We start from the raw sequence: 12500 nt of genomic DNA, 5'->3' as shown, positions 1-12500 counted from the left end.
CCAGTTCCAGAAGCTTGTTTGAAGAATTGCCAAAAAACACATACCTAGAGGCTACAGGAAATCCTATATACCATGCCTACAGCAAGACAGCAATGAACTTTATAAACAGTATGTGGAGGCTTACGAAACGGATTCATTTGCTGAAGAAATTGTCCAACTTGGTGACACCTTAGTGACTTCCATTGCCGAAACAATATCAGAAAGATGGACGAAATGATAACCAGCACAAACATGACCCACAAAAGCAAGAAAGCCTGGTCAACTATGAAAAAACTAAATACAAAAAAAAAAAAAACCCAAACAAACCAGGGTAGCAGCTGTGACACCAAACGATGTAGCAAATGAACTTATCAAAAAAGGAAAACCAACATACAGAGAAAAGGGCAAACTTAAGGAAATGAAAAGGGAAATGGAAAAGATTGCCCAAGGAAGTGAATAGGAAGTAGACCCTTTCTGCATCGAAGAATTGGAACCAGCTCTTGAATACTCCAAACCTGGTAAAGCGGCTGGTCTAGATGGCATCACTGCAGAAATGATAAAGCATTTCGGTCCTTCAACAAAAACATAGTTACTAAGTCTTATCAACAACTGTGTCGAATCATGCACAATACCAATGCTTTGGCGACAGGCAAGAGTGATAGCCCTACTTTAAACTGGAAAAGACCCAAATAGCAGCAAGAGCTACAGACCAATATCCTTCCTCTGCATTCTGTACAAAGTATATGAGCGCATGACACTAGTCAGGATTTTCCAAACAGTAGAAGAACATCTGTCACCTGACCAAGCTGGTTTCCGTCCTGGAAGATCATGCTGTGACCAACTCCTGAACTTGACACAATACATCGAAGATGGCTATGAGGACAAACAAATTACAGGGGCTGTGTTCGTGGACCTGACAGCTGCCTGTGACACAGTAAATCACAGGAAGCTGCTCCTTAAGGTTGCAAGGGTAACTGGTAACACAAAACTAGTTGCAATAATAAAATCCCTTATGTCAAACCGTCGCTTTTTTGTGGAAATGGATGGGAAGAAAAGCAGATGGAGATCACAAAAGAATGGACACCTCAAGAATCAGTACTTGCGCCTATCCTGTTCAACATTTATACCAACGACCAACCTGAATTTGAGAACATCCGGAGGTTTCTTTATGATGATGGTCTGTGACTTGCATCCCGGGCCTCTGATTTCAAGACCATTGAGGAGAGATTAACAGACGCCCTGAAGACACTCTCTGAGTAATATTTAAAGAACACACTAAATGCCAACACAGGTAAAACTCAAGTCTGTGCCTTCCATCTAAAAAAACCACCAAGCCAACAGGAAACTGAATATCTCCCGGAATGGGAACATATTGGAGAACAACACATTCCCCGTGTACCTCGGTGTCACCTTAGACCGCACGCTGTCCTTCTCTCAGCAAACAAAGAAAACGAAAGCAAAGGTGGTCACAAGAAACAACCTCCTAAGAAAATTGGCAAACACTACATGGGGAGGAGGTCCAAAAACAGTCAGGACAACCGCACTAGCCCTCTGCTATTCATCAGCCAAATATGACTCACCAGTCTGGGCAAAATCTTGCCATGCCAGAAAGATTGACCCTGAGCTACATAACACCTGCCGGATCATTACTGGTAACTTGAAACCGACTGCAGTTCAAGTCCTCCATCGGCTGGCTGGCATTGCACATCCCCACATTCGAAGAGCCACTGCTTCCAAAGCCCAGAAATATAAACAGGAAACGGACCCAAGGCACCCCCTCCATGACCACAACCCAATGACAAGTAGACTGAAGTCGAGAAAGAGCTTCATGACGGAAGAAAGCATCAACCCTGACCATGCAGCTGTATACAGGCTTTCCACATGGAGGGAGTGGAACAACCATGCAAATGAAGCTGTTGAAGATCCGAGAGAAGAACTGGCCTATGGAAATGAGCTCCCCAGAAATGAATGGGTAACACTGAACAGAGCACGGGCAAAAATTGAGAGAACAGCTGGAAGCATGAAAAAGTGAGGACTGGCTGAGACTTATTTGTGTACATGTGGATGCCCAGAGCAGACGATAGAGCACATCCTAAGAGAATGCCAGGATGGGCCCAGCTGCACTGACCATGACCTAAGAGTCTGCTCAACAGATGCTGTAAAGTGGGTTCGGTGTTGAAGCGACAAGCTATGATGATGACATACACGGACACACACACACAAACACACACACACACACACACACACAGAGAGAGAAAGAGAGAGAGAGAGAGAGAGAGAGAGAGAGAGAGAGAGAGAGAGAGAGAGAGAGGGAAAGAGAGGTAATGAAAGCGAGGTATAGATAAGAAAGTGATATATTAAAGAGTGAAAAAAAGTATAGGTAAGAATGAAGAAGGAAATTATGAGAAAGATAGGTAGATAAATAAATAAATATATATATATATATATATATATATATATATATATAGTGTGTGTGTGTGTGTGTGTGTGTTTGTGTGCTAGAGAGAGAGAGAAGAGAAGAGAAGAGAGAGAAAGAGAAAGAGATAGGGAGAGAGAGAGAGAGAGAGAGAGAGATAGATAGAGAGAGAGAGAGAGTGAGAGAGAGAGAGAGAGAGAGAGAGAGAGAGAGAGAGAGAGACTGAGAGACAGATTTGCATTTCTTCTAACAAAGAAATACTATAATTACCAGCTCTACAGCAACGGTACCGATGACACAACAACAGCAGCCATTCGTAGTCCTGTGTACAAAGGTACAGGAACCCACTGCATATCTTTCTACTATCTGATGTTTTCAAAGGACTCGAAGCTGGTAAGATCTCGTTAATTTGCTATAACCAACAAAACTATATTTTATCGATAGAGGGGTTGTTTTAGATACATTTTATTGCATGTGATGCTCTTTATATTATTTGTTATAGTTTATTTTATTTTTGTTGTCTCCAGCCGAGAAAGAGCTTGATCCCGAAACTGTCATTGTTAAATTTTACCCCCCCCCCCTTTTCCCCTGAGTTATTCCAGTCTTCCCTAGACAAATTTCCCCTATGGGATGAATAAAAGGAATTTGATTAATTAATTTTGATTTTAGTTATCTTATTATTATTATTATTATTATTATTATTATTATTATTATTATTATTATTATTTATTATTATTATTATTATTATCATTATTATTATTATTATTATTATTATTATCATTATTATTATTATTATTATTATTATTATTATTATTATTATTATTATTATTATATTTATTTATTTATTATCATTAAACAAAAACGACTATCCATAGTTATCAACATTAAATGCCTTACTGGTTTAGCACCTGGTTATCTTAATGAATGAATAAATATTTATCCTCCAACTAGAATGCTACGATTTTCACCTGACCACACAAAGCTCTAAATAAACTATAAATCAAATTACATATTATTTATTCAATGATGGGGGATTAGTTATATACTCTGTTGATGTTTCACAGTTATTTTATATCAATGTTTTCTTCTTTTTCAGTAATTACTGAAAATGTGTCTGTTTGTTTGTGTTTGTATGTATGTTTGTGTGTGTTTGTGTGTATGTGTGTGTGTGAGTGTGTGTATGTGTGTATGTGTGAGAGAGAGAGAGAGTGGGAGAGAGAGAGAGAGTTAGAGAGTGCTATTTTAGATTACCTTATTAGTAACTGTGAAGCCCATAGAACATGGCCTAGACATGGTTTTGCGCTATACAAGTGGTATCATATTATTATAAATGCTCAAGTCTTTTTCATTTTTATTATTAACGGTGCATGGCCGTTGACAGTTTATGTATGTAGTTTAATCTTTTTAGTACACCTATCACATTCTTGAATCTGATATTATTTGGGACGACAACATGATATGATGTCATTTGATAGGGTAGGACCTGACTAGATACGAATGAATCAGCAAATTGAATGTGAACAGCTCCCTTCAAACGGTATTAAATTGGGGTAAACCAGATACCAATATATATTTATCACTGGCGGTTGCTCTACAGGGCCAAGTTGCTTCTGCACGCCCTATACTTTTTCAAGAATTTGACATCCAACGAATTGAACTTCTTTAAAAAAGATATTTTAGCACTTATTGCTTTTCGTCAAGCTGCGTGCTTTGTTATAATCTCTCCCTCGCTGATTTATGTGCATTCCCTCCCGGTCATTTGTTCTAACCATCACTATGCACGCAACACCGTGGCTAATACAAAGTAAGTGAGAGGTGAGCAAAAAAGCTATGTGCCGCCTTGGTTTTTACAATGGAATAGAGACAGAAAATCATAGCAGGAGTTTAGTTTTATCGACCTTGACCTTGAACATATACTGTCTTTCATTAATAAAATTATTTGGCCTGGCGGCGCATCGGAGATGTAACAACCTGCGGGCCCGGTTAGGATAGAATTGATAACTATATAGCTTTTAATATCATAACAGGGTGATGCTCAATGTAATTAAACACTAAAACAAAGATCAAATTAATAAATATAGGCTTAATAAACGATTTGCTGCTTAAATAAATGCGGAAAGTCTAAAACCAAAAGTAGACTATTTTACTTCCCGACCAGAGCGCCATGTGGCCAAAAACAAGAAACCACGATTTCAGAGGCCAAAGTCACCACGACAACATACGATGGGGTTAACTAATTTACTATGAACCGGTATTGTCTTTGAGTGTTAGTAGAAAGTAGGTAGGTGGGAGTTTGGACCCCATGTGAATGTTATCATTAATTCGATTCATTTACAAGTTCAATGTTACTGATACCCCATGGTCGTTATTACACTGAAGCGGTTAATGATGTGAATGAATTCACCTATAACTAGTGATAGACAAGGAATTGTATTTTTGCCTAGAACGATAAAGCGGAACTTGAACCCTGGACCTTCCTATCCTAAAGCGAGTGTCATACCACAAGACCACATATATAGCCGCACAAAATATAACATATTCATCCTCAATTAAATGATTAATTAAAAAAAAGACTTAACGCAAGTCACATACTATGGAAAGCACAAGGAAAAAATTCTCATTTGGAATGAGGTGGAGGACCTATGAATGTATATTATTTTAAAGAATCATTGAGATATTATATTGGTTAGCATTTTAGATAGAAGAATTTCTCTAGATGTTATAAAACATTGATTAATAAGAAAATGTTCATGGTCAAATTCTGTGTTCTTAACTTTGAAAATAAATTGTGACTGTCGCTTTTCCCCCCTCTGCGCTCTCTCTCTCTCTCTCTCTCTCTCTCTCTCCCTCTCTCTCTCTCTCTCTTTCTCTCTCTCTCTCTCTTTCTCTCTCTCTTTCTCTCTCTCTCTCTCTGTGTCTCTCTCTGTCTCTCTGTCTCTCTGTCTCTCTCTCCGTGCCTCTCTCTCTCTCTCCATTTCCCCCCCCCTCTCTCTCTCTTTAAATGCATTGTGGCCCGGAATGTCCCAGGTTCGAGCCCCGCTTCAGGCACTATGTTGTTTTTCCTTGAGCAAGATTATTAACCCCAAATTGGCTCACTTCGACAACATGGGTGATTCATGTTGACATCAGACATCTTGTTTGATAAAATATCTATATTCCTTCATAGAATGCCTAGGCGACGAAATCTTATGATGTCGTGGCGGAAAGGCACAAAATATATAATTTCGTTTTGAGGCAATAGGTCATACCTGTGGTTACTAGATGGTGCTCTAACTAGACAATTATTACTGTTTCTTCAGACCAAAGACATTGGAACACTCCATCTGTACCTTGTCACCAAGGGCAATAAAGCCGACTCCTCTACTGTTTATGGAAAATGGACACAAGGCAACGAGAGAGAGTGGATTTTAGTCCATGTTCAGTTTGATATAGAAACAGACTATCAGGTAAGAGCGAGGTGCGTTATCTGTACTAATTCGCAGGTCTGATAACCAAAGTTGTCGTGTGCTCATTGTTGTAATTGAAATATTCTCAATCTAACGCAAAATATATAGGTAGTACTCCATTAAAAAAATGTTAAAACAAACCCATAGAGTTGCGGTCGGTTATCGGAACTGTATATAGGTAACCAGTCGTCTCAAATCGGTATTATGTCGGTGTATTGTACCTGTGACTTAAAATCTAATTTTAAAATTAATTCATAGCGTTTAAGCTGAGACAAATTTCTTCATTGGGAAAACAAAGTTGTTTTTTTTTCTCAACCATAGAAAGGCATAATTTTTCAAATCCTAATTATTTCAACCAGTTAATTGCCGTACTTTGGAAAAACTTGGCCAGAAAACTCATCCTTCGAATATCGATCGATTTAGATGACTCCCCTCTTGCCCAAACTCTCCAACTTGGGACTTCGCGAAGTTATTTTCTCTCACCTGTCAGTCTATCTATCAAAAAGTGATTTGGTTATCTGTTATATCTTTCAGAAAATTAATCCGCGACAGACAAGTGTCCTACCCAGAGGGTAGCCAAGTAAAAAAAGACAATTGAGCTTTTATAGAGTGCAATATCCATTAAACGTGCCCAAAGCGCGTTACAAAGGGTTCCTGGCCAACAGCAACACGCAACATGTAGGACGAGACATGATGATATTACAATTTTTTTCCAACAGAGATATTGCTGTTAACAGCCAGGCACTCATTCCACACTTGAGTGCGGTGTGAGAATGTCAGTAAAGAGCCTTTTCATAGGACTCAACAAAGTGAGGCTCAAACCCAGGACCTTCCGATCCGAAAGCGAGTGTCATACCACAAGATCACATAGTCACACACAAAAAAAAAGTAAAAAAGTAGCAGCTAGTATCTGTTAATGTACAGAAAATGAGACAAACTCCGGCTAAATGAGCCTTACAGTCGAAGAAACAAATTAATTGTTTTGTGCGGCTATATGGTCTAGTGGTATGACACTCGCTTTCGGATCGGAAGGTCCAAGGTTCGGCGCATAGTTGAGTCCTTGGAAAAGGCTCTTTACTCACATTCTTTCACCGTACTCAGGTGTAAAATGAGTACCTGGCCGTTAACAGCGTTGTCTGTGTCCGAAAAATTGTAATATCGCCTAACAGGCGTCATGTCCCGTCCTACATGATAAATGTTGCTGTTGACCAGGGACCCCTTGTAAAGCGCTTTGAGCACATTTAGTGGATATTGCGCTTTATAAAGCTCAATTAATTAGAATAATTCTCTTTGTAACGTTACGGGATCTTATTTATAGCAAGAATATGTTATTTTCAACAGGTGGTTTTTGAATCTACGGCAACCCATTCGCAGACAGTCTACGGAGTGGATGATGTGACTATAAGAGATCATAGTTGTCCAGTTCTAAGTAAGCTTTCTAATATTTCACATTCCTATCATAAATGTCATCATTCTCACCGATATGATGATGATGATGATGGTGATGATGATGATAATGATGATGATGATGATGATGATCATCATCATCATCATCATCATATCACCATCATCATAATCATCATCATCGTTATTCTCATCATCCGCTGCTATGGTGCAGTGGTGGTAACGTGGCAATGAGGCTTCAGTGGCTCACATTACAGAAACTCGTCTTTTAAGAAAGCAAGCGATGTTAGGCTTGGCAAATAACAGGATAAGTGACACCGATGATAAAGCTTTTGCCCGAACAATGCGTCCTTTGTACAAATTAATAAACTCCATTCGTATGTAAATGAGGTTCTGGCTGCCGGAATAAGAGTGCTAATACTAAAAGAGCACACCACGGGTAAACTAGACAATATGAAATAAAAATTGCTGGAGGAAATAATTGAAACATTGCGAAATGCAGTGAGCCTATATTGAATCCATCGAAATGCCTTTTGTAAATTTTACTGTTTATCAATTCTTTATATTTTACCATAAACATCAACATTATCATTGACTGTTAAATAGTTTTAATCCAAAATGATATATCTATTCTAATTTCAATCTTCATGTGTAACCTTAATGGTCTTTTGGTATATGGCATTCGGCTTGAGATGTGTAGGTTTTAGTTCTGAATCCCACTGTATGTGTCAAAAATATGAGTGCTTGAAAGCAAAATAAGAGCTCTTTTATCATATACTCTCACAATATTCAGGTGCATAATGAGTACATAGTCGATAATTGAATTATATCTGTCGAAATTAATTAAGCTTTAAAACCCTTTTCCGTTCAGTGTAACTGTTTTACACCTTAATAGATATTATTTATCGTTTCTTGCTGTACTCTGAAAAGACACCTATTTAAAAAACATTTTGTCAGAAAACTTGTACTTAAAATTTCGATCGATTTAAATGACCCTCATCTTGGCAAAAACTCTCAAAACTAGGACTTCGCGAGGTCCCAGGTTTAAGATTTTTTACCAAGACGAGGGTAATTTAAATCGATCGATATTTGAAGGACGAGTTATCTGGCTAAATTGTTAAATACGTGTCGTTTCAGAGTACGGCAGTGCACTGGTTAAAGCTCACGTGATTTTTTTTTCTCTTTTTCTCTTTTGTTAGCAACAACAACTCAAACCACAACACCTCAACCTACGACAATGACGACGACGACAACAACAACAACACCAACTACTACTACAACAGCAACATCAACAGCAACAACAACAACAACAACACCAACAACTTCAACAACACCAACAACTCCAACAACTCCAACAACTCCAACAACTCCAACAACCACAACTCCAACAACTACAAAATCAACAACTTCAGCCGAGAGAACGACTACATCTTCACTCTATAACAATGGTAATATAGCCACAGTACAGATTGGAAAGCAGACCACAGAAAATAAAGGTACGTTTCAAAGAATAAATTTAATTATTTAAATGAGATGGTGTCCAGAACTTGTTGGGGAGGTCTCTTATCTTGGATTGAAATTGTCTGATTAAAAATGTATTTGTTTGCGTTTTTCTTTCTTTTAAATATCACAAGGCTTCTTATTTCGGTACATACAAAGTTCTCAACTTCTCACACGCTTGCGGCACAATTGCCAATATAACTTATACAAGAATATAATATTTTCATCAACAAATCAAGTAACTAAAATCAATAATAAAGCAAGGCAGACAATGATAATAATAATGATGACAATAGTAAAAATAATAATAATAACAACAATACTAACAATAATAATAGCAACAACAACAACAACAACAATAATAATAATAATAATAATAATAATAATAATAATAATAATAATAATAATAATAATGCTAATAATAATAATAATAATAATAATAAAAATAATAATAATAATAATAATAATAATAATAATAGTAATAATAATAATAATAATAATAATAATATAATAATAATAATAATAATAATAATAATAATAATAATAATGATAATAATAATAATAGTAATAATAATAATAATAATAATAATAATAATAATAATAATAATAATAATAATAATAATAATAATAATAATAATAATAGTAATAATAATAATAGCAATAGATATATCATGCTTTGGACAACATGGGTGATTCCTGTTGACATCAGACAACTTGTTTGGTAGATTATCTATATTCCTGCATGGAATGTCTACGAGAAGGTATCTAGTGATGCTGTGGTGGAGGGCGAAAAATTTAATAAATACTATGCACGTGCTATGAAATCGTGCTTGCCATAAGCAACCTGCAAATTTGATCGGTGCACATAATATTTGCAGGTCTGATTATCGTACGAAGTTATAGATCTAGGCTTGATTTAACATTGTTGTAATGGACAATATGTTCTGTTGATTTGAGGGTATTGCCATTACTGCAATGAGCCCTTAAGATTTTGGATTATCAGACCTGCAAATAAGTACACTACAGTGCCTGACCAAACAAAGTAAATCTTTTGACTCAAACGAACAAAATAGCCGCTTCGATAGAGATGGTCACGATTCAGAAAGAAAAAAAAATAATATAAAGATAATTCAGAACTAAATATTTTTACAGTTGACTCAAAAAGAGGGAGAAAACAAAAATACCCAGGATATAGAAGATTACACCGAACAGCAGTTATTTACATTTTTAAACGCTTGTGTTAACCAGTTAACTGCCGTACCGTACTCTAAAACAACTCGTATATATAATAATTTGGTCAGAAAACTCGTCCTTCAAATATCGATCGATTTAAATGACTTTATCTTGGCAAAATCTCTTAAACCTGGGATTTCGCGAAGTCCCAGGTTTGAGAGTTTTTGCCAAGATGAGGGTCATTTAAATCGACCGATATTTTAAGAGCGGTTTTCTGGCCAAATTTTTAGATACGAGTATTTTCCGAGTGAACGGCAGTTAACTGGTTAATTCAGGGAGTGTAATTCAGATTTTAAATTCAACTTTAGGAGTCCGATTAACTCGGATATTATACTGATTTGAGATGATAAATCGCATGACGTTTTTGAGTTAAAATTATCACATGATCCAAGGCTGAATCAAAACTTTCATTTCAATTCTTACTTTTTAAAATCATGGCCAATTATTTCAAAACGGTATTATGTCGGAGTAAACTTGATGTTAAAAATTGCGGTTAGAGTTATAGCTAATAAATATCTCCATTAAGGAAAGTTCAATTTGAAAAGAGTTTAAATTCCTAATTCTAATAATTTTGCCATTCTAAATTCATTTTGGAGAGAAAAATCAAATGAGTAGATGTGACACAAGGGAACAACACAATATATATATATATATATATATATATATATATATATATATATATATATATATATATATCCCTTATATATGAGTCACATCTACTCATTTTATTTTTCTCTCCATTTTACTGGCTCATTTAGGCACCTCTAGCTTTAAATTCATTTCTCTTCATCCACCTTATTTCTTAATATGTAATACCAGATTGACGCGGTGGGCACCGATTTTCAAATCAACACGTCTTTTTGTTGTTGTTGTTGTTGTTATTATTATTATTATTATTATTATTATTATTATTATTATTATTATTATTATTATTATTACTATTATTATTATTATTATTGTTATTATTATTATTATTATTATTATTATTATTATTATTATTATTATTATTATTATTATTATTATTATTATTATTATTATTATTATTATATCATCATCATCATCATCATCATCATCCTCATGATCATCGTCATCATCGTCACCATCATCCTCATCATCGTCACCATCATCCTCATCATCATCATCATCATCATCATCATCATCATCATCATCATCATCATCATCATCATCATCATCATTATCATTATTGTATCATCAGATGACAGCTGGATGATTGGTTTGGGTGCGGGGGCCGCGCTTGTGGCTCTCATTGCAGTAGTGGTGATATTTGTAACGAGACGGAGAAGGAGAAACAGGAGGTTAGTAAATTAATAAACCTATTGGTTAGTAGGTACTTCCCTCAAAACGTGGATGTGAACTATTAAACTAAAAATAAATGCGTTCCGCGAGACTGGTGAAGTCATTGCATTTCTCAGTTTTCGCTCATGACAAATAATTCAGTACAGATGTCATACATTTTGTTTTTATTTGGGATCTCTCAGAACATGATAGAATAAAGAATTTGCTATTGTTTTACTTTAAAAAGCCATTTTGTATAGAAACACTTACATTTTGACTTTGGTATCTTTTGGCCCCCAGAGTGACCATTACGTGAAATGAGACCACTAGTAAATATGAGTTAATGAATATCAGGCACCAAACTATCCTAAGGTGCGACTTTCTCTTGTGTCATTCTAATAGGAGAGAGAAGTCGTGACGTCACGCCTTCTGTTCCAAACTCATTGGAAGTGTGTATGTAACCAATCCTTCCGAGGACGAATAATGAATAGGTTACGTATCGAATTATAAATTTTTGACATAACTATTTTAGTAGCAGGATGTAGAGGCAGATTCTTATGATTACGGGACGTAAAAGAGCGAGGAAAGGTGATCTTTATTGACGACCAGTATATATTTAGATTAGAAGATAAAATGCCATCACTCTGAACCCAGAAAATTTTATTACTCACGGAATGCATCCGAGTGGATTTACAGCTCCAGTAAAATTAGAACCATTTTTTTGGAGATCATACTAATTTTGATCCCTATTGTTGCCTATCTAAGTCGAACAAAAGATAAAAATATGAGAAAAAACAATTGTATGAACCACTGAAGTCCTGGGTTTTAGAGTTTATGCAAAGATGAGGGACACTTAAATTTGACCAATATGAAGGGCGAGTTTTCTGGACAAATTTTAAAATACATGTCTCTCCAGAGTACGTAATTTAACATGTTAAAGGGGTAGGGTGTAACAACGACGATATTTTGGTCATATTATATTAATATATTGATTATCTACTGTCTTATAGTTCTTTTTTCACCCTTCTTTTCATAGTGATGACGACAAAAACCCGGCAAAGATGGAGATTCAGTATAGAGTAAGTTTTATTCACTGAATCCCATTGTTTGAATTATTAACATCATCATTTTTATTATAAACATTATGGCGTCGTAGATAAGCAGTGCAGTCTTGTAGCAAAGTCAAGCGATGTTGAGTATGACCAGTGACCGGATGGTTGACAATG

The 12500-nt window shown here is 35.9% G+C and overlaps 1 protein-coding gene across 1 annotated transcript in view; it reads left to right on the top strand.

Moving 5' to 3' along the window:
* LOC144978341 (apical endosomal glycoprotein-like) overlaps positions 1-12500 on the top strand; it is a 34415-nt gene that overhangs the window by 18798 nt on the left and 3117 nt on the right. The window contains exons 6-11 of the mRNA XM_078924238.1: positions 2669-2788; positions 5695-5841; positions 7183-7270; positions 8445-8741; positions 11195-11294; positions 12311-12353. Coding sequence (XP_078780364.1) covers positions 2669-2788; positions 5695-5841; positions 7183-7270; positions 8445-8741; positions 11195-11294; positions 12311-12353 — 795 coding nt within the window. The remainder of the gene's footprint in view (positions 1-2668; positions 2789-5694; positions 5842-7182; positions 7271-8444; positions 8742-11194; positions 11295-12310; positions 12354-12500) is intronic.

This window comes from Berghia stephanieae, chromosome 8 (genome assembly GCF_034508935.2).
Source record: "Berghia stephanieae isolate SIO BIC M18660-M18661 chromosome 8, UCSD_Bste_1.3, whole genome shotgun sequence".
NCBI lineage: Eukaryota > Metazoa > Mollusca > Gastropoda > Nudibranchia > Aeolidiidae > Berghia > Berghia stephanieae.
The sequence above is the reverse complement of the archived record's forward strand: the minus strand, read 5'-3'. Positions and strand labels throughout refer to the sequence as shown.